General features: G+C 42.6%; 1 protein-coding gene across 1 annotated transcript in view; it reads right to left on the reverse strand.

Moving 5' to 3' along the window:
* Positions 1 to 23,866, reverse strand: part of LOC138514547 (olfactory receptor 5AR1-like) — an 86,011-nt gene extending 62,145 nt beyond the window's left edge. The window contains exon 1 of the mRNA XM_069630010.1: positions 22,942 to 23,866. Within this exon, the coding sequence (XP_069486111.1) occupies positions 22,942 to 23,866 (925 nt within the window). The remainder of the gene's footprint in view (positions 1 to 22,941) is intronic.
* Between the last annotated feature and the right edge of the window lie 459 nt (positions 23,867 to 24,325).

The raw sequence follows: 24,325 nt of genomic DNA on the forward strand, positions 1-24,325 counted from the left end.
TGTTCAGGAGGCATGGGCCTTGGAAATGCGCGAGGCTTGGGGAAATCTATACTGGTATTTTATCATATATTATGCCAGGGGCTGCCAGAGCTGGTGCAGAAGCAGCTCAAGAAATTAGTGGGTATGGAGGCCAAACCGTGCTCGGAAATTCAACTGACCATTGCACATTATTTCTGACTCCTGCAGGAAAAGAATCGCAAAAATGACGATGTAAGGAAAGGTGAAGAGGCAAACCTAGTGCAGAATAAATTGTCCCAAGTACGCCATTGAAGGGGCAATGCTGACCAGTGTAGATGGATCAAATTCACATTATACAGCGAACATGCTGCCAATGAATTATCAAAGGCAGTTCGATCAAGATAATAATGGGTTTGCTCCACAGGGAAGAGGAGAATTTCGTGGAAGAAATTGGCAAGGTAACCTAGGGAATTGGCAGAATCATTAGGGAGGCTCCCAGAGCAACCAAGATGTGTTTCAGAATATGCAGAATGATAATCAGAATATGCAAGATGGGCAGAATAGAAGACCTTTGCCGATATGTTGGATGTGTGGGATGACAGGACACTTTGCTCGTATGTGTAGAGTCAACGGTTTGTGCAGAACAGTCCATTTTCAAAGGGGGGGATATCAAACCCTCCTGCGTATTCGCAGAAAAGTGGAGATGGATTTGCTCAGAATAAAACGATGCAGCAGACACAAGAGCTGAGAGTGCAGCAAGGCTTGCAACCACAACAGATAGCAGTTAACCCGCCACAAGGGGAGTCACAGCAGTCACCTATGCAGCATCAGCAGAACACGAGTGCGGGACAGTCAATGACTCACAGAATAGGGGATGTCACTGTCAATGGATGGAATACTTTTACAGGTAATGGAACGAGGCTGTATCCGCAATAGGACAGCTCACGGGGAGACCTGATGTGTTCAATACTATCCGTGACGCTACATCCTCATGAGGAACCAAGGGTTGAAGTCAGTATAGGTGGCAAACGTTTTTCAGTTTTAGTAGACACGGGTGCAACACGCTCATGTATACGAGAGGGAACGTTTTCAATGTCTGGCAATGCCATAAATACTCAAGGTTTTACAGGAGCTACAAGTTGAATTCCTTTCACTGAAGAATTACCAGTCTCTTTACGAGAGTGTGACATGTCGGTGCCATTCCTATATTCAAGGCAGACACCTGCCAATATATTGGGACAAGATTTAATGACAAAGTTGAATATGACAATCTTGTTTACTGTTGAAGGCATAGTATGTTCGATGCCAGGAATGCAATATTTAACCATGTGTGAATTTATCATGGCGTTTGCAGGACAAGTAGCCATGAGGGTGATTCCTTTAGAACCAGAGGTCTTTCATTATGGAGTTTGCATTCTATTGAAATGGCTACCAGGCCTAGAAGGCAGAACTATGAGAACACCTGACAAATTTTTATTTAGACCAGGAATACCTATGCTTGAAGAGGAGGGACTAGTCTTTCCCTTAGAGCTACAAGCAGCCATAGTAGAAGGAGAAATTGCTTTGCTTGATGGAAATGATGATGAAGGCAGATGATAGTGCGCAGTAATCGTCATTGGGGAAGGTTACAGATTAACTGATGTCACTGATGACGATCTGTTTGGAGATCATTCATCTCATGACGATGTAATAAGTGAAACGAGCATTACCTATTTGGGTGAGAGCCATTAAACGAGAAGTTCCTCAGAAAATGATGATAACACATAATCGTCCTGAGTATTTTGATGAAGATATAGCAAAAGTGGCAGTTTCATTATGGACCACAGGCTCTTATGACGTAGGCCTGCTGAAGGGGGATGGAGAAGTGAAGATTAAATTGAAACCAGGAGCAATTTTACTTCGAGCACAACAGTATCCCATGTCTTGTGAGGCAGATGAAGGTATTTTTAAGACAATTTCCGCCATGATGGATCAGGGCATCTTAGTGACATCAGAGTCACTATGCAATACCGCAGTTTATCCGATCAAAAAATTGAAGGGGGGTTTGTGAAATTTAATTCAAGACCTAAGGCCGATAAACCAGATTGTAGAGGCCGAGTTCCCTCTAGTTCCTAACCTGGCTACAATTGTATGTAATATACCTGTTGAGGCACGATATTTCACAGTGATTGACTTGAAAAATGCGTTTTTCTCAATCCCATTGCACAAAGACTCACAGGATCTGTCGTCATTTACGTTCAGATAAACTTGTCTGAAAAGCACTCGTTTACCACAAGTGTATTGTGAATCTCCATCGATTTTCAACAGAGTCCTACAGATGGACTTGAGCAATATTGATTTAGAAAGAGTTGTGTTGCAATACGTAGATGCCATTTTAGTTTGCAGCACTACAGAGGAAGAGTGCAGGCATGATTCTGTTCAGCTGATGATTACACTTGCTGACAAAGGATATAAAGTTGACAAAGAGAAGTTACAGTATTGTCAACAAGAAGTGCTGTACATAGGCCAATTGATTTCACATGTAGGAAAGAAGGTTACTCCTGAATGAGTTGAGGCAATTTTAAAAACAGCCAATCCACAAATGATAAAACACATGCAGAGATTTCTGAGATTATGCAACTACGTCAGAGCACGGGTCTTTGACTACATCTCATATATAAGGCCTTTATTACAGGCTTTAAAGAAAGCTCAGGCAACGCTGGAAAGAATTGTGTGGACTGAGGAGATGGAGGAAGGGTTTGACGAATTGAAAAAATCCATTTGCACAGTTCCAGTTTTGGGGATTCCTAAATATGCTGAGGAATTATTTTTGTTCTCGCATACAGATGGCACTGTTATGACAGCAGTACTCACACAGAGAACCACGTTGGGGGTACAAGCCCCTTTCATAATACAGTGGGATTTTAGACCCAGTAATGAGAGGTCATTTTCCTTGCAAACAATCTTTGAGTTTGCCATAGAGAAAGCTGCAAGCATAGTGGTGGGATGTTCCATGATGTTATTTGTTGAGCATGCATTATTTGCTATTCTAGAGAAACCAAAAGGCACGTTGACATCACAAAGGGCTTCTGCCTATGAGGTAGTTATATCGAATCCAGCGATTAAAATAGTCAGATGCAAAATAGTGAATCCTGTCATGTTTGTAGCTGAGCCAATGACAGAAGGAGAGCCTGTACACGATTGTGCAAACTATGAATAGTTCTATGATGATATCCCTAGAATAAAAGTGAACACCTTAGCAGGGGGAGAAATTCTTTTTATTGACAGTTCTTCAAGGATCGATCAAAATGACGGACAGAGATATACAGGTGCCACTGTGGTGAAGCACTCAGCTGATGGGAAATTTTGGGTGCTTATAAGTACACGATTACCATCTCATTATTCAGCACAGGCTGCAGAATTATTGGCGTTCATACTCGCGCTCGATAATAACACAGACCAGGTTGTGACAGTGTACAGTGACTCCACCTATGTGATGTCGACGGTGCACGCAGTGTTAGCACGTTGGAAAAGGAGGAGCTTCCTCCGAGCGGACGGCAGGCCAGTCCAGCATGCCACCTTATTTGACAGGCTCATTAAAGCAGCACAACTCCCAATAGGCATTGAAGTTGTTAAATGCACAGCTCATACTAATAAGACAGATTTTATCTCACATGGAGATCAAGCAGCAGACAATGAGGCCAAGCACATAGCGATTGCAGATAAAGTGATGATGAATGTTGAGACACCTGATGTGTATGAAAAAATTGTCATTATGATGACCATACGTGAAAATTATAATAACTTAAAAAATGCAGCTAGTAGAGGTGCAGGGGGAAACACCTCAAGAGGAAAATAATTTGTGGATGCGAAGAGGGTGCTCTTTTAACCCCTCTGATGCATTGTGACAACAGGACAGCACTGGTAAACCGGTGATGCCTGTAACATTATTAAGGGTAGCGCTGGAACAACTACACTACCCTGTGCATGTAACTAGGGAAAATCTCGCTGCAACTATTGCTGAGGATTGGTTTGTGCCAAATCTGTTAGAGCATGTTGCATTTTTTATGACAAATTGTATAGTCTGTCAGAAATTCATGGCTGGGCATTCACTGTGCACAGTTAGGGGAGTTATTCCGAGACCCAATGGCCCTTTTCATCATTTGCATATCGACTATGTCGACATGATACAGTATATAATGATACCGATACCTGATTGTAGTGGTTTGTCCATTTTCAAGGTGGTTTGAAGCAGGTTGTTGTACACACCCAGACACCACCTGTGCAGCAAAATTCTTAGTGCGGGAAGTATTTCCCAGATGGGGAGTATGTGAAGTAATGAGGTGAGATAATGGTCCTCATTTTGTGAATCAGATATTTGAGCAGATACGCTTGTTGCTTGGTATAAAGCATAGGTTTTCTTCGGCTTATCACCCACAAGGAAATGGGGTCTGCAAATAGCTCAACGGTTTGCTTAAAGAAAGAATAGCCAAGTTGAAGCTTACCTTGATGAAAGGGTGGTTGCATTGCCTACCACTGGCATTATATGCATTGAGGAACCAGCCAGGTTCCAACCACCATCTCACCCCACACGAGATAGAAACAGGGAGGAGAATGAGAACACCCCTTAGGCCTCCATCCAGAGTTACAAGTGATGCTCAGCCAACTGCAGATGTATTGGGGTTGGAATTGCGTGATTATTTGAACTGTATGACTTCCAGTATATCTGTCATTTCAGGTCAGCTACAGCGAGCATGGTGTGGGGCAACATGGAATACAGAAGGAGCTGCTTCAAGAAACAAATCTAAAGAATGACGTGTTCCCCAACTATTCACCGGAGATGCGGTCTTAATCAGCAACCATACAATGAAGAAGTCGGACGAACCCCGTTTTAATGGCCCATTCATTGTGGAAGACGTCACACCATCTGCAGTCAGAGTTCAAGGCAGATGTGCTTGGACTTTCATAGGTGACGTAAACATTTATACTTTACAGACCCCTCTGCCCCCACACCCATCGGAAGCAAGTACAGGCATCAGGGAAGAACCACAGCATGTGCAGACAAGATCTATGACTAGGAAGAAGAACGCAGAAGCTGTCAAATAGAGTGAACAAGTTCATTGGACTGTGGCTTGTTTCAAGTACTCTGTGCAGTCATTGCAGGGTGAAGGAAAAAATCTTTGTTCTTGAGCCACAGAGGAGATTGTTAAAAACTTTGCACTGAGGCATGCTTAAGCCTTGATAAGAAGAAAAATATGCCAGATTCTGATTGTGGTTTTTACAATTGGAAAAAGAGTACAGTATCCTGATTCGTTCCATACTGAGTTCCTGTTTGGATTTGCCCATGGTGTTACCCAATGACAATGTTTCACAGATCATTCTTGCTTATTTTGAGTTTGTGTTGCATGCATGCCCTTTTATTGTGAGGAGAACTAATCGCATTGCGGATTTCTTGCAAGATCCTAAAAATGGCCCAGTTGTGAGAAGGTTGCTTATAGTTATCGATGAACAAATTTTGAAGTTGCGCGAGTACAGTGGCGAGAGCACAAATGCCCCTATCAACTGATGACGCACACAGACTGGTTAGCATGTTGTCCTGTTGTTTGGTTGAGGAGTACCCACATCTTGTTCGAAGACACACTGATGTACGTACATTTCTAAGGGATCCGAGAAATACTGCAGACTTGACTGTAATCTTGGAAGGTATCATCATTCAAGTGAGTCTATATTCCGAGCGAACTCTGGGGCATAGTAAAACTTTCCTTCGAGGGACAGATCGAGAGGGTGCTGGTAAAGAAAGACTTTTGTTTCATGCTGAAAGAAGATTCATCATGTTATCTGGTCTGAAGCAGATTCGAGACATAGATCGGGAGCTGATATATGTCATTGAACTTGGTTAAACATTGGAGCAAACAAGAACATTTTAAAAGGAGAATTTCTGGAGAAAAGCATTTAAAGTACATTGGTGAAATCATTTTCTTCATGCTTGAGAGGCATCTACATTTTGTCAGATGAAAATACTGGTGCAAGGAGATCATTGAGAGTCTTGTCCTTGATCAGCCAGGACAAAGCGCTGAGTCAAGTCAACAGTTTCCCGAAGCAGTACATAATGTTGCAGTATTAAAGTTTTGGTTTTTTCCTTCTTTAGGTAATAAAGATGGGCACTATAGTAGTAAGGTTGTCATGCCTGACCAAGAAAGACATTCATGTTGTTCACAAAGTAGATGCTCTAAGACTTTTCTACTTTTGCATTCTGTTCATAATTGTATTGCTTTTACTCACAGTACGAACATCATACTACATAGATGTACATGGAGCTAAGACGCCAATGAACCTTCCTGAACAGAAGGAAGGTATGAACGTGGCAACTCCTAGGCAGCCAAGACCCTATGTAGTCATTCTTGTTCCAAAGAAAGATGAACCTATTACAGAAATGCACTCAAATATCTCTACTCCTGAGTTCCACAAGTCTAAGTTACCTTTTGGGGGAAGGTCACGCACACAGAGGTTATAGTAGATTCCCTATGGCCAACCTTTGTGAGGATAAAACAGAAAATTCAGGATAGAAAGAAACTTTCAGACCTTTCTCATACACAAGTCATACATGCAGACACACCTGGTCTTGTAATAAGTGATCCTAGGTCAGTCCCTAAAAGGAGGTCACAGATGGACATTTTGCAAGACATTTTTATGCCTAAAAGATATGTTGAGAGAATAAAGCTTTCTGAACTTTCTCTTACTCAAGTAGCACAGATGAACCTGCCCAGACAACTGATAAATGTTCGTAGGAGTGGTCCAGTAAGAAAGAGTTATGCTGAAGTTCTTCATGAAATAATTATGGAACGTCACGAGAGAGGAATGAGATCGAAGAGAAGTACCAAAGAGGAACAGCACATTACGCTTGGGAAATAACATGTGGTATCAACATATGAAGGAAGTGGGAAGAAGGACCTCAAAGGAGGGATGCTTTGTGTGTGCACTCCCGCCTTATAGCATGGGAAAGTCCAAGATCAAATAGATGTCCAAACAGCACATTGTCTGTCACACGTAGCACTTTGCCGAACCAGAGGCCAGTTCATGGGCCGAGATGCCTATCTCAAATGGGCAACTGAATGGACAGATCCAGATGAAGATGATTATGCGCAAGATACAAAGACAAGAGACAGAGAAGAAACCAAGAATCATGTGATAAGGTATGAAAAGCCTGTAGAAAAAGGGTCTTGAATCAGATGGGAAGTGAACAAGAAACTTGAAAGCCCAGGAAAATCTGCTGAAGAAATTTGTAGATGGAAGAACAGAGGCTAAATGCAGATCTTGGGATCAGTGTTATAACCAGACGGATGGGAGGAAGGAGTCGAAATCTGCAGAGCTTGGGTGGCTATTGGTTGTTACCAACCTGCTATTGATTTCGCACAGAAAGGCTGTAAACCATTATGGCCAAGACCTGCCAATCTTCTGACTTGGGTCAAATATGGAGGAGGACCCTTGCAGATTGTTCCATTGGACAGTGCAAAATTTTGCTTCAGAAATAATGGCACAAGAAAAATGGGAGAAAATCAGAAGTGTCGACATATCTTTGATGTGCCAGGAATGAAGATTGGGACAGCAGTGATCATGGATCACTACTGGCACTGCGGATCCAGGGCACATAAAAGTTGCCAGAGAATTGGAGAGGACTTTGCTCAATAGTGAACATTCATGTTCCAGCTTTGGTGATTCCAAAGAGTGACCTGAATTTAGACAGATTCCCGAAAGCAAATGCTCACCTGAGGAAGAAGAGATCTGTGGAGCTGATTATAAGATTGAAGAGAATGAACTATAATGCAGCAAAGTCAATAAAAACCTTTGATGCCATCCCATATGAGCACAGGCTTTTCAGCCAGACAACTTCAGTGTTTACCTTGATCTTTATGCCAGCTATCCTGGTTGGAGCAAATACCAAGTGGCTGCAGATTACCAGATGGGAAATGATCAAGATGATCAACATGACTATCAAAGGGTTCAATGCAATCACAGAGGAAATGAGAGCCATAAGGCTGATGACTCTCCAGAATAGATGAGCATTGGACATGATCACAGCTATAGATGGAGGTGTCTGTGCAAAAATTGGAGAATCATGTTGCACATTCATACCTTCTCATGATGATGAGAATGGAACCTTGACAGAGGCCATAAACATGCTGAGTACGCTCCATGGTCAGATGACAGACGAAGTTGAAGACATTGCTGATGACAGCTCGTTTGGATCACTCTTCTCTTGGATTCCACAGTGGATGGCAGACATTTTCAAGTTCCTTGGAGCCCTGATAGTGATGATATTGCTTGGATACTGTGTAATCAAGTTGATAACATCTCAATGCAGGAATACAGCAAAGAAAGCAATAGGGATGAAGATCATGATTGATGTTGAGCAGGGATGAAAGGCCAAACAACTGACAGATGAAGAAATCCAAGACTTTGTGAAGGCCAGTATCCATGCACCTGAGGGAAGGAAGTTTCTGTACCCGAAGAACCATAAGAAATGTGTGGCGAGATGGGTCTACTGCAGCCCAAATGGAGAGTGTCAACACATGACATGGACCAAAGATGAGCATGTCAAAACCGTAGGTTGCCTGAAGGGAGTCATAAAGATATGGGTCCCAAAGAAGCTGTTTTTCAGAAGAGGATGCCTGTATGTAAAGGATGATGAAGGAGTGGTCGATGAGTCGGCCAGTGGGGGGAGTGTAGAGGAGGAGCCAAGTACCCCCACCTCAACCACGTCGCCTATGTTGCTTATAGATTGGAAACCAGAGTATGTGACATACACAGAGCAGTTAAAACAACAAAAGGCAGAGTATGAAAACCGTGCAGTACCTTAAGGTATCTCAATACCTAAGAGAATCCTAGAAGCAAGATTCCCATTGAGGAAACCATACCTGCATACAAAGAAGTATGATAGTCGTTTAAATGAGATTCCTGAAGAAGCAGAGCAGATAAACTGTAAAGACGAATGGTGATGGCACACAGAGTCAAGCTGACATACATAAAAGATGCAGAGACATAAGAGAATGAAGATATTATATATGGCATCAAGAAAGTATCGAGGATAAGTGACATCTTGGGATCAAGGTGAAGAAGCTTATGCCACAGCGATGATGAAGAAATCAAGTCATTTTACACATGTAAAGATGCAAGAAACGCAAGTAGACACATTAATCATGAAGCTAGCTTTAAAGTGAATAGATTGCGGCAAGTGCCAATATATATATGGCTCTCTTCCCGCTCCCACCTGCAAGGCTAAAAACTTCGGGGTCATCTTTGACTCCACACTCTCCTTCTCTCCTCACATCTCTGACATCTCTAAGAAGTCACACTACCAGCTGCACCTACTCAGAGGTATTCTTCCTTTCCTTTCCTTCCCAAAGGAAGCTCACTGTCTCCAGAGCTCTGGTTCTCTCTAGGTCGGACTATTGCAACAGCCTCTTACTAAACCTGCCTGCTTTCACTCTCCGCCCTCTGCAACTCATCCAGAACAGGACTGCAAAACCTGTCCTTGGCCTCAAGCCCAAGGATCATATCTCTCCAGGGCTGAAATCTCTGCATTGGCTCCCAGTGGCAGCGAGGATTAAGTTCAAAACCCTCTGCATCATCCACACGGCCTTCTGCGGCCTCAATACCTCTAACTCTCGCTTCCTAAATACCTTCCTTCTCAAGCTCTCTGCTCATCTGCTTCCATTTCTCTCAGGGTCTGTCGCTTCTCCAAGCAACGAGTTGGTGATAGATCTCTTTCTTCGGCTGGTGCCCTCCTCTGTAACAGCCCCTCTGCATCCCTGAAACTTGAGGAGAATCATCTGTGGTTCCGGAAGCAACTCAAAACCTTTCTCTTTGCTTCTGCTTTTTCTCCTCCTCTCCTACAGTCCCACCACCAGAACCTGACACCTGATGTCTGCACTTACCCTTGCACTTGCCACCTGCTGGCCGTGCTTTACTATTGTTTATTTATTTAGTTTTCCCATGTACTGCACTGTCCTCTCCCCTTTGCCCCTCTTTTGTCCTTCTTCCCCCTCTCATGCACTTGCACAAACTGAATGACACCTGGCCTAGTAGGATCGTTGTCTGTCTCCCCTCTGTTCCCCCTCCTTTGCCTCGTCATGCCTTGAAACACTTGTGTATAGGCACGTTATAAATGTCATATCATATCATATCATATCATATCATATGGACAAGTAAAGGATGGATGTTTCGACTACTCATTATAGCAGTGCTAAACAGTAACAAGAAGGCCTCATTTCAGTGTGTCGCAGTTAAAAAGCAACTGAATTAACAAAATGAATCCCAGGAGGCGAAGTCGGATGAGCCAAAGAAGCCAAGGTCTTATCAAACCAGAGCAAACTGACATTGGATACAAATCGTGTGAAAGAACAGAACGCCTGTTCAGAAGGCACAGATAAAAACAAAAGACACCAGAGGTCTATTAGAAATTAGTATTTTAAATGCACCAGAAGCTTGATTCCATGGTCTCTAGTCATGTGGAAGGATGAATTTGGATGAACGAGATGGTCACACCTACGCACGAGGGCATACCGTGCTTTCACTCCTGAATTTCTCAGAGTTAAGAACACTCTCAAGGACGAGCTTCAAAGCACACATTGACAGTGGACCATTGAGGTGATGATGGATTAGTATGATAATTGGTGGGAAGCTGGTACTATGACGAGCTCACCAGTACCTGGATGTTCAGCCTGCCTCCTTCTAGACGTAGGTGGAAAAATACTAACAGAGTTTAGAAGCCAATCAATTGTAGAGGACCGCGTAATTAAGGGCCCTAAAGTTTTTGTAGCCAATGGTACGTCTTACATTTAGTGGTGTTCATAGTGCCATTTTGAGGGCAGGGCTTAGTTGCCTCACCTGATGGTCAGTACCTTATCACTTTCATTCAATGACTCATACTAGTATAGAGTGTATGCTTAGATATTCACTAAGAACCTATCACTACTGCTCATATGTTTTTGTAGTTTTCCACGTAGGATGACGTTGGTAATACGCAGGTTAACGTCATTGATGACTAATTTTGGGTATAGGAATGCAGTTTATTATAAGATACTTCGAGTGAACGGGTCGAGCGAGTGTGTTGATGTTCGTTGTACTCCCTGTTTTAGACAATTGAAAATAAAACAGTCTTCCTTTTGCCAAACTACCTGAGTCATTTTGATTATTGATGTATGAATAAAATCTGCATCCCCATCCATCTCCAGGGTATTGCTACTCGCCTTAAGGGCTGGGATTATCCAGTTGAAAGTGACAACAGCTGTTCTTCAAATAGGAGCATGGACATAGGAGGTCTGTATAAGGTAAGTATTCCTAAAGTGTTGTTGCAATTAACCTTTATTTTGATGAACGTATAATGACATTCATCCAAGGGTGATGTAGTTCAAGTAAATGTGTCAAAGGTATCTTTAAGGACAATGGCCGTACCCCCTTCTTTGCCATGTTGGCGGTCGGTGCTAAAAGACTAAAAGATCTAAAACCCATCCAAAGAAGCAGCATAATTGGTTGTATCAGAAAGCCAAGTTTCTGTAAGGCAGATGATGTCAAGATTTTGGTTCACAATAAGATCGGCTATTTCTGTGCCATGTTTAACAAGAGAGTGGGCCTCATTACGACCCTGGCGCTAAGTGGTTAACGGCGCCGTAAAAGGCTGCAGCGCCGTTAACCACTTAGCGCCTTACTACGAGGTCCCTTTGCGGGACCCGACCTGGGACCTCGCGGGCAATTACGGTACCGCAATTTGCGGTACTGTAATTGCTGCCTTCCCCATTCCCATTGAGCCCTATGGGGCAAAAATGGGAATGGGGAAGAGCCATGGGGAAATGGGGAAATACCGCCCCGCCAACCTTGGAATGGGGCAGTATTTCCCCATTTCCCCATGGCGGACTCGTTACAACACCGGCACCAACCATGGTTCTAATAGCGCCATGGTTTAGCGCCGGTGTTGTAATGAGGGCCCGTGTGTATTAAGGAGAGCAATATTCAAAGGTCATTGAGGAAGAGAGCATACTGTTAGTCTCCACTACCAGTTTCTATGCTATCGGTATAATCTCTATAGGGTTAGTGCTAATATTTTCCACAACAGGGAGACTAATTATTAAAGGGCTTGCCCCGGTATTGGGTGACTGTAACACGGGGGACATATCTATGGGTATAGGAGTGAGGCATTTTAAAGGCTCTATATACTTGGAGTGCCTCAGGAGTTTACTAACATCAGGTGCATTTTTACCAATTTGGCTTCATGCAAGTTCAAATGCTTCTAATGGAGGACTGTTGCTAAGGGAGCATTCAGCTTACACGCAGGATGGAAAGACAGTATGGAGCACATTAGCACAGATGACACAAACAGGCACAGACCGGCTGGTCCCTCACACACCGGTATTAACACTCCTGTTCAGCAGATAAGTACTGCCCCCAGAACTACAAATGGGAGTTGTAATTTCCACCAGTGTTGTCAAACAAAATAAAGCGGCGACTGGCAATTAAAACTGTCTGAATAAGGAGAGCTGAGCACCTAGAACAGAAGAATGCCAAAACGAATATTTTTTAAAAGCACCCTTAACAGGTTAGCAGCAATTTGCCTTTAAAACAAATGGACACAAATGGACATCTCAGGACACCCTCCCAGTCTCCTCCACTAACTCGGAAATATAAGTTAAAAAAACCTTTAGCCAGGGTTTCTAAACTTTTGCTGGTCAGTAGAGCCACCTTTTTCTTTTAAACTCAAGAAGGTTAGAAATAGTTTTGCCACACTATATGGGAGTAGTTTTGCCACACTTCAGAGAGCATTAAATTGCAGAATACACATGGAAGGAATGGGTGGCGGCATGTGCGAGGTATTGTTATAGTAAGAAACACAATATAGAACATGATTGAACAATTTATATTAAGGGAGACAACTAGTGTTGTGCATTTTGTCAAAATATTGAGCAAGGGTAACACCATTTTGAAATGAGGCTTCCATGTAAGAACTGCACAGTTTGATAGTTCAGTTTGTTTTGCCACAGTGCTGACACTTGGTCATGTTATAAAAAGTGTTTCATTCAACTCTTGTGCAAAGAAACATCAAGCAGCCAGAGCAAGGAAAGGAGGAGTTCAGGGTATTTTGTTCCAAAGGTTCTGAACTAGATCTATAACAAGAAGATACTTACCTGAATACACAGTAGCTCAAAGGATAGAGTGCCAGGCGCAGCAAATTTCATGGTAGAAATAATTAAATGCGATACATTATTTTCCAAACACAGAATCCTCATCAAGCTTTTTCCAAACAGTCTTCCATCCTATGACCTTATTAGAAGATAAGGTGCCTTTGTTTGCAACCTGTATCGAGGTAAGGGTCGCAAAATGAACTACTCAAAGTTGGGAAGCAGCGAGCCCATGCATGGGTAGGAGTTGAGTGCATTTTTTTCAGGAGCTGAGTTATGATCTCTTGTTAATGAAACATTTTTGAGGGATGAAACATTCAAGGTCCACCAAACTGTGCCATCCAATGAAAGAAGCATTTTGCATTAATTGAAATATGAAACCTGGTCACCAATCAGTATAACAAATGATTGTAGTTCATGATGATGTCATTTTTAGTGGGTTGGATTTGGGAGATTTTGTGGGAAATGGATTAGACAATCATAGATTGTGATGTATAGGGTTCTACATGGTTTTGATTAGCATGGCCAATGACCATGTTAGAAATGTATTAACTGTTGCTTTTTGTGATTATGCAATATTGTGGTTTTTCTCTCTCTATCATGTCTCGCCCGAGGTGGGGGTGTTGAGTTTAATTTTTGTTTTTCTCTCGGCTGCTAATTTTTGCAAAATAAACCTGTGTTTTTCCTGCACGGGGCTCACTCCATTATTTTTCCATTTTATTGTATTTGATGGGACTTTACATTTCGAGGCTCCAGCGAGGTGTCCAGTGTTCTTGGGTGGTTGAGGGCTACTGGCCGCACAACTTGGGTAGTAGGTGCCTGCCTTCCTAGACGAGTTCCAGTGCGCATGAACAAGGAGGTGAGCAGGCACCAATTTCCACGAAAGTCTGCCCGATCCCATGACTGACCCACTGTGCCAGGGTGGTGCAGGCAGTTGAGAGAGGGGGCGCGCCATCATTGGACTTCAGTGATCCCTAGAACGTGATATTTTCCCCTTCATGAGAAACACAGCGGTGTAAATATTTTGAGTTTATTTTTATTTTATTCTTATACCATGGAGCTATTAATGAGTTAAGAGAAAAAGGAGCATACTCCAACTATATGGTAAAGACCATGTGGTGTAGTTGTAGTTGTTTTATGATGCAATATTGAGATAAAGAAGAGAAGTGAGCATTCTCCCCATATAAGGGGAAAGATAGTGTTGCATAGAGTAGAAGTTGTGTAGATTGATGAAGGTCCTATATAAGGAGAGGGCCTGTTTCCCTCCTCCACAGACAAGGTGGTGCGCGGAGGATTGTGAATGGATGTGAATTTTCATTGAGAATTAATTGTATTTATGTATTGTGAGAAAACTGAGGGTTTTCTGACAGGTAATTCCCAGGGAGCCTTTATCCAGGTGGCCAGGGCAGGGCCATTGTTTTTGTACAATCGAGGGAAGATCATCTGGATCATTGGAGAGTGCACGTGTAGGACCCTCAGGGAAGACATGGTATTCTCCTTGTTTAGGAAAAGGGGACATGGCTTGCTCAGAATATTTCATGGGATATTTCAATGCATAGCCCTTAGAACCTGATCCTAAACATAAGAAAGGATGACTAAGAAACTCTCCAGGTAAAGTCAGAGAAACATTTGGTTCCAAGATCAATCTGAATCTATCCTCCCCTACATCAGCCTCTCCAAACTGTTGTAGAAACCCATCACTTCATTCTCTAATGTCTCCCTCCAAGACAAAAAAGGTAAAAGAATAGATTACACTCTCATACCATTATCCCTCCCACTGTTGGTATAAGGAGGGGACTAGGCGAGAGAAATCAAATTGATCATCAGCTCGCACATGGTGATTTGCCCATCCCCTTTTCGAAACACCACACTACCCAATATTCCTTCAGCCTACTTGACATATTGTGTGCCAGAAACCTGTTTCCCCTGCACTCTCCTTGTTAAAAATGCCACAGAGGCATCAGAATGGAGAAAACACATCCAGAGGCACTCTACCATTTTCATGAATGTTCCATTAACAAGGTCAGGCGAAGCCAGGCACTGAACGAAATAGCAAGGCCCCTGAAGCCTGTTAATACTCCTCAGGTCTGTAAAAGCAGTAGTCGTTTGAGACAAGGGGAACGAGTTGGAGCTTGAGAAGGCATCCGAAGAAGAGAGTGAGCAAGCAGGCAGCTGGAAAGGCCTGAGCACCCTGAGTTCTATTGTCAGAGAATGGAGCACCAAGATGCTGAATTACCGTGGCTGGAGTGGGCTAGAGAAAGTGTGGTGAGGGTGTTGTGTCTCCAAGGAGCCAGAAAGGGAGTGTGTGAAGAGCTGATCTCCAAGGAGCAGTCCTTGAAAGGTTCTTGTTCCCCTGGGAGAGCAAGGCCACCCAGGAGTGTCAGAGAGGCGAGACGATGAGACCGCAGCAGCTATGCTGATCAAAGCCGGTGTGTTCAAAGGAAGAAGGGAGCCCGGTTAGTGAAAGACATGAAATGCGAGAGATAATAATCGGTTATTTATAACACGCTTACTACCAAAGAGGTTTCTAAGCGCGGACCCAGGATTCAAACCTGTGTTGCTTTGCGTCGTCTTGCTTCCAAGACGAGCATGTTGCCACTGAGCTATACTACCTGTGCCAATAATTTGAAGCAAAGGAAGGACAATCGTAGGATGAAAAGATGCACTGATGTGAAAGCTTCAGTTTTCCATTGTGAACTGTAATGTGCAAACTACAGAATGAAAATAAAGGAAACAAAGAAACATAGGGGTTGCGGGTACGTTTACATGCTGTAAAAAAAACCCTGTTAAAGTTAAATGTACTCTCTGAAAGTGCAGGGGAGCTGTGCGATGCTCGTAGTAGGAGCTAATGGAAAGCATGGCAGGGGTGCTGCATGAGACAGGAAGAGCGACCTGAAATAGTAAGAAAGCAAATAAGTTAGAGTGCCTGGGGCATGGCCCTGTTGATGAACTGTGATAAAAGTGTTGAAGAGTGCTGGGGACACGATCCCAGAAAGGCCATGTTGTCAGAGTGGTCATGCATAGAGCTAACTAAAGTGTGCACATTCACAAGTCTCTGATAAGAAGAATTGGCAAAGTGTTAAAGTTGTGGATTTGTTGGGGAAGGGAGCCCCTGTTGAATCAAGAGCAAGCACATCTTGTGCAAAACCTACATAGTGAACTTTGTGAAAGTCGGAGGAAGGAAACCCTGTGTAATGTGAAACCTTTGTTGTGAATTGGACTTTGTGAGGGGGAAAGCAAACCCTGTGAAAAGTGAAGCCTGTTGTGAGCCAACTGAACTTCATAAGATTAAGAATATTTGACCATGGAAGGCTTTGTCTGGGAAAGGGAACATGGAAAAGCCTTACAAAAGGATTATAACTCTTTTGAACTTTGTTGACCCCAAGTCATTCAGGCTTGGGGAAGGGAGCTGTGGGACAGCTCCAAAACCGTTTGATTAACACTGAGAAGAAAGCTGTAGAACACCAGCAGTGCTATCCTATAATATTTTCTACCAAAACCTTTTTATGTTATCCAAACCCCTACACAGTATCTTTCTAGACAGTGAGTGCAAAAATAGGTTAGACACAGACATTCTTTTGATTTTGACTGACACACTTTGGACTTTTATTCTTTTTCATTTATGGTCGAGACTACTCCCATTTAGAAAAGGGCAAGTTAGTCATTCATCGCGACACCTTTTCTTAAAGGTTTTCGATACGGATTCCTTCTGTCTGTGTCTATCTCTCGTCACCATGCCAATCTCACATATGTTGTCAGAGTGGGATACAGCTCAAGTGATGAACATTGAAGGGCCCTTATGTTGTTAGTGGTATTGCCTTCATTTTGTGTGAATATTATCAACCAGAGTAGGGTGCTCAGTCTAAAACAAGTCACCTTTGTCCAAGGTCATATCCCAACCAGAGAGCAAGATATATTTTTTCAATCTCAATGTTTACTCAATACCCTACTCATTTCCCTTTATCATTTACAACAGTGGGATCATATTATCTTGAAGCCCCGATCCCCCCAAACATTTATTAGACTCAGTGCATTGGGAGCGACTCTTGTGGGAAAAGGTATTGTAGTTATTGACCTGCCATCTACCTCTGTTAGACCCCTACTAGATCAAAAAGGCCAAACCCTTTTTAGTATAACACAATGTGATTAAGAAGAAGAAGTGGAATCCTTCTATGCTCCAGCAGAATCAGATTAAACAAAAACACCCAGCAGGGAGATGGCATCCCTGGAAGAGGCTCTGACTAAATTAGCTAACTAACAGCTACAGGCTGAAACCAGATTACAAACCGGATTAGAACATCTAATTGCCATTCAGACTAGACCCAACATCCTGCAGGGGGTTTTACAACCTTATTTTGAAGGGGAGGATTTAGGATTTCTTTTCTTAATTGCGAAAAATTAGCTGGAGAGATGATCTTAAATTGTGTTATTTAGGACCCCTATTAAGAGGTGAGTGCCAAGCTTCTTACCAACTACTAAACCTCCCTAGAACGGCCAACTTGCAGAAATTACAGAAGGGCACTGGCAAAGGGTAGGACAAACTAGCAATGTTTATTTCGACAGAAATGAAGAAACATCAAATTGAACCCCGGGGAAACACCTATAGAATTAGGATATTGAATAAAAAAACACCCTGTGGGTGGCCAAGAAGACCTTACTGTAGTGATCGAAATGTTTACCATTGAACAATGTATGAATTCTCTAACACCCTTCTTACAAAAGGCCATGTTACAAATAAATAGACCCACCTTACAGTAGCTATAGAGACAGCCCAAAATTATTCTGACGCAAATCGTCATTTTCATTCTTTATATCGCAATGAGGGGAGAAAAGATCATAGGCCTCCTGCTCAATTGAATAATCTTACGACACAGCAAGTTGAAAACACCAGTCGTGCTAAAGACTGGACATACAGAGAAAGGGAGAAACCAGAGAAAAAATCAAATCCTAGAAAGAGAGACGAAGGGTGCTCAGTCCAAAACAGGCCACCTAGCAAGAAATTGCCCAAAAATCAAAAGGATGAACCCATGGAAATCGGGTATTTAGCGGGAGATGAAGAGGGAGAATCAGAAGAAGGGATTGAAACCTTAAGTGTTTGTTTTTGTAATACCCCAAACAAGTTTTCTCATGAAACAGCTATTGTAAATGGGAGATCATTAAAATCTGTAATAGAATCAGGAAACAAGCAGACAGCTTTACAGGCTGACCTTGTGTACCCTGAAGAACTAAGGGGAGGAAAGTTAGTCCACATAATCTGTGTCCATGGAGATAAAGAAGTCTACCCAAAATACTAGTATCCAATTGATTAAAAGGCATTGATACCATCATACCTTCTACCATTATACAAGGTCTTCCTGAAGAAGAGATTATCGGATGAGACTTTCCTGGTTTTCTTTTGTTAGTCAGAAATGTCTCATCACATACACAGGAGTTTTCCCCACTAGAAAACTGGCAAGATGAATGCTTTCTTCCCGAAGCCCACATCTGGGATTGATCCAACTCAAAATTAGGAGAGGAATTCATAGAAAACCCCATTACTCCCAATAGCCCTTCAGCAGGTAGCCATTTCCATAGGGGAAGGGTTTGTAAGAAACCTGAGGGTTTTCTCACAGGTAATTCCTGGGGATCCTTTATCCAGGTGGCCAGGGAAGGGCCATCAATCTTGGATCCCAACCTTGGAGGCGGGCAAGCAAGAGAGGATCACCTGGTTGAGGGATCCTTGGGGAGTGCACATGGAGAACCCTCAGGCGAGATGCAGTATTCTGCTTACTCTTGTTCCCTCACAGTAGATATACAAATAGATAACACATGAGCAAAACTCCCTAAAACGTGCTAAATGTCCTTTGGTCACAAAATCAAACAATGGAAGGAATATTTAAATAAAACTGAAGACTGTAAAGAAGTGCAAGTCCTAAATGAGTGTGTTTGTTAGGGGCCGCACCCCCAAGATGACAAAGGTGTATATTAAAAAGAACAGTATCATGTACAGATTACCATCATAGATGCATGGGAACAAAACACATATATCTAAACACAATAATAGTGCATAAAATGTCACAGCACATACATTACACACATACAGACAAATCTCTCTTACATACATTAAATGCCCACATATATACATAAGTGCATGTACACATGTGGGCAATGTCCTTTTTGCAGACACATCCTCTCACAACTTACAGAACCTTCAGACAATTCAAAATAATGCCCTTCGAGCGGCACTGAATTTGCCCAAATACCAAAATATATCTCTGGCCAGGAAATCAGTAAATTGGCTTCCAATACGTCAAAGAATCGTCTTCAAGACACACACCATCCCCCACAGATGCCTAGCTCAGAAAACTGTTCCCCACCTAACTGGCAGGCCCAGTAGAACACCCTACGCCCACAGGCTGATCCAACCCAAATACAAACGAACCAGAGCAGGAGGAGCAAGCTTCCCTGTCCTTGCTGCAAAACATTGGAACACCCTCCCACAAACAAGGGCCGAAAACTCTTATTGGGCCTTTTGAAAAAACCTAAAAACCTGGCTGTTCACATGAACTAATTGACGAGAGCCATCACCGCCTACATCAGTAGTCCCCGGCATGGCAACGGTACTGTCTCTGTCTCTGAATTTATGTATAAAGACTGCCTTATCCTTACCTCTATGTTAAATGTTTCGTATGTTTAAATATTTATGTACTTGTACCAAGAACTCCCCAGCGATGGGACACATGCAACTGGATCGTAGCGCCCTGATGCCTGAGGGCATGTGTGCGCTATACAAATTCAAATATAAATAAATATTCACAAATATTCACACACACACAAAAATGTTTTTTCCTTTTGACAATAAAACTGCCAGATACATACATCAGTCATATTTGTACCGTAAAATATATAAAAACGCGTATATAGTACAACATCCATACAGGGAAAGAACATTCTATAGACATGCAGATACATTGGTATGCTTGGAAAACTGGTGTAATTCAATAGAGGCTCTCAATTCTCCAGATACAATTTAAAAGTGGTAGTATTTTCCTCCCTTTTTTTGAAGCTGGGTTGAAATCATTTTTAGGGAGTAAAAACGTAATTCCCGTTGCCAATTTGTAAGTGAGGAAAAATATATTTTAACTCTAAAACATAGCATTTTGTTGTCCATACTTCTTTGCAACTAGTACTACATACAGATTAAAAGAAGATAGATACATGTGTACCTTAATGTTCACTCAATGTTAATGTTGATATGGTAATACTAAAAGGGAAAATACTTCAAGTGCCACATACATGCTTCTATCAGTGCTCTGAAGTGTGTGTGTTTGTGTGCGTGCGCATGTGCGTCAAATAATATGAAGATAGGAAGTAGAGATAGTGCATGAGGAAGCTTCTCAGTGTAGTTGCCTTTCTTCTATGAGAATTGTCCTCAGCCGCTAGAGGGAGATACAAGACAGGATGTTGCAAAAGGATCAGAAGTGCATCCTTCACCCAGACCAGGTGACAACAACTGTCCCAACTGTGGGACATGGGACATGGAGACAGAACACTGACTTGAGGAATCCATAAACCTGCCACCCACACAGGGTCCCACGCAAAGAGGCAGGCAGGCAGGTCGGCAAGAGAGTATACAGCACATGTGCCCCCTTTTTAAAAAAAAAACATAAAGAAAGACAGCATAAGAGGTTAGACTTTAAAGGAGCAGTGGTTAATGTTGGAGGGACGTTCGTCACTGGAATGCACAATTGGTGGTAAGGTAGGCAAGATAATTTTTCTTCACAGACGAGCATGGAGAAATGTATTGAAGGCAAAAAGAAGTTGTACCCCACTGGAGAGTTCACATAACAGGGCCTGCCCTCAAGGATTCAACACCAAAGAAAAGCAAATGACAGAGGATTCCAAACGTGATTAAATGAGTAGGCACAGCAGGAAGATCATGAAGACAGCAAATAAGCTGGGTGACACATATGACGTAAAGTACTGCCATGCCACAAATAGACAGATAAGGTTTTGAGGGTGCAGAGACTCCATTCCCCATATGGGGAAACAGACCCATAATACTATGTAAATAACCATACATAGGTGAAAATGAAACTGCAGGTAAGAAACCATAAATAGGCAACAGTAGTGAAAAGATCAAATGCATATTAGCCAAGATAATTAGAATAAGGTTGTTGATTGTGCCTGCATAATGGGAGCCAAATAAGAGCAACAAGGGGCAACTTCTCTGAACCGGAACCCAAGCTGGAGAATGGCACCAGGGGCATTTTGATGCTGCTGGTCTGGCCAAACCCAAACACGAATAGGACAGTAACATCTGAGTCGGGGAGATCCCCATGTTTGCATAAAGATGCTGAGAGTGTCTTAGTGATGCTGGACCTGGGGTTGCCAGTACGATACACATGTGAAACAAAGTCAAACTCCAAAGGCGCATGAAATACATTCTAGAGATATTGAACATGAGGTCATGCAGATACAAGATGGCAGGCAGAATCAAATCCCAGGATAACGATCCACATGAGTAGTAACAATGCATTCAGTTACTGTTAGCAAGTTGATATCCAGTCATGAAGCGTGTTGAGTCCCATGTCCTATAGTCCAATGGTTGGATATGGGGTTGTCACTAGAAGTCTTTTTATCTGGAAAAACATTCTGGTAAAGGTTCAAACAAGGGCCAGTATCAGCTGTGTAGTAGAATCAGCTACAATAATGCAAGCAGGGCTGGTTCTGGCAGCTGGATATAGTCACTTGTATAAACCCATGATGCTTAGTCCTTCTCCAGACCTGTGTTGAAAGTTCTAGTGGGTGAAGGTTGGCAGGATAGGATTCATCACTAGTGTGACCCTTGCACTGCAGGAATATGCTGGTTGCTGTTGTGAATAATGGAGGTGCCTATGGGATGGAGGTTGCAGGTCTGGGCCCCTCACCTGGTTGACTTGCCTGGTAGCAATTCCTGGGGGAGGCTGCTTCTTGAAGGATGGGTGGTGACTTCTGCAGGCTGACACCTCACAGAGCCAGTTGTTCTCCTGTGTGCTGCTGTTGTAGATGCCTGGAACTTCTCCCAGTATAAGAACACGAAGAAACTAAGTAAGAATGACACACGAGGTAGCTTATTTGAGTAGTTGATTTTATTGAAAAACACTGGAGTGTACCAGGTGAAGGTAGGTACAAAACAGGAAGCAGCAAAGGGGACAGAAGTACCAAGCATCCTTTGCCTAGTCAAAGTGTTAACAACTACCCTGAATGTAGGACACGGAATAGCAAGACAAAACACAAGTACCAAATACCTCTCTCTCATCCAGAGATCCACAAACAGAGGCAGACAGATATGTAAGACAGACTAGAATATGGTGTACTATTCTAGTTAAAGACAGTAAGGACCAGGTTGGAGCTGGAGTTAGTCACAGTAGAAATCAATGTCTTGCTTAATTTTCAAGTATTCTTCAGTTGCAAGATCAGTCAACCAGGTTACATCAAGCGAGATCACCCACCAGACATACATTCAGCAGTGCACTAGGATAGGACGACACACACAGAACTCTAACACCACAGACATACAAAGGGTGCCATGCATCATACCATTCATGACATCATTCTCTAGCAGTCACTCGTCTCTGCTTTCACTCATCATATAGCAGGGAGGAATATGTGGGCAGACTTATTTGTTGATTTTTAGTTAAAGTGGGGGCGGTTGTAGTTTTTCTTTATGAATGGATCCACGTCACCAATGCACCAATACGCTTTATGAATTCAAAATATAGATCTTTTTTGTAAAGCTACCTCAGAGGAAACGCTAACTAGCACACACTAATGCAAGCTGCTTATATGTATAGCACCTTTATGTGTATACCTTGCTTTTGAATCCATTTTGTTAATGCCATTTTTACATCTTGGTTCCTCAAACTGTAAATGATAGGATTGAGCATAGGAATGACAACTGTGTAGAACACTGATGGCCAACCTTCTGCGTGCAGGGAGCGGCTAGAATTAGGACTGAGGTACATTAAGAGCCCAGTGCAGTAGAACAAGCTGACACAGATTAGGTGAGAAGAGCAAGTGGAGAAAGCTTGGTGCCTCCCAAGTGAGGATGGAATTCTCATAATGGTCAAAATAATGTAAACATATGAGGTAAGGATAATACAGATGGACACCAAAGCTACAGTGATAGAACAGGCCAGCATCAACACTTCATTGAATGAAGTGTCAGAGCAAGAGAGCCTCAGCAGAGGTGGGACATCACAGAAAAAATGGGATATCTCTTTTGGGCCACAGAAAGACAATCTGAAGATGAACCCAGTCTGTGCCATGGAGTGTAGAACCCCACAAACGTAGACCGAAATTAGGAGATGCATGCAAACCTTCTCACTCATTATTACTGAATAAAGCAGAGGGTGGCATATTGCTGAATATCGATCATAGGCCATCACAGACAAAAGAAGACTCTCTGCTGTCCCAAAGACAACGAAGGAAAACAGCTGTGTCACACATCCTGCCAGAGAGATCACCTTTCTTCCCATGACACAGTTAGCTACCATATTTGGTGTTATGGTAGAGGAATAGCAGAGATCTACAAATGACAAGTTACTCAGCAGAAAGTACATGGTGGTATTTAGGGAAGGGGAGATCTTTATCAATGTGATTATAGCTGCATTCCCAAGTAATGTAATGATATAGATCAGTAGGAACAGTACAAAGAGTGGGACTTGCAGCTGAGGGTCATCAGTGAGTCCCAGGAGGATGAACTCTGTCATCGAGCTCCAATTTCCTTTATTCATTTACAGCAAAATGGTGTCTGTAGAGAAAAAGAAATGCAGAGTCACTATGCAGATGTCTTGCTTCTGTTACTAAAACAAAATATGTTAGGACTTACAAACAGCGGAAGTAGTTTGTGTTCAATGCATTTCTTTTTTAAACGTGATCATTGCCAGACAATACATAGTTTCAATCAAATAAAAACAACATCCTACCAACCATAGATGCATTTCAACCAAAACTCCCTCACACCTTCAGTATCATTACCTACATTGACCCTGCAGTCAGTATCCCAAATTATGTGTCACTTACTGCTACTTTAGGTAATCTGGGGATATGCATTCAAGTAATGTGTAAGGTAGCTCTTGGTTAGTGCACACACTGTATAAGCCAAGGTATCATCTTGCTATTACAAGGCATTCCGTTCAGATGATGTTACTCACCACTCCGAATAGGTCAAAGATGTGGAGAACACGACCTTG

Source organism: Ambystoma mexicanum, chromosome 12 (assembly GCF_040938575.1).
Source record: "Ambystoma mexicanum isolate Mex_15411 chromosome 12, UKY_AmexF1_1, whole genome shotgun sequence".
Classification (NCBI taxonomy): domain Eukaryota; kingdom Metazoa; phylum Chordata; class Amphibia; order Caudata; family Ambystomatidae; genus Ambystoma; species Ambystoma mexicanum.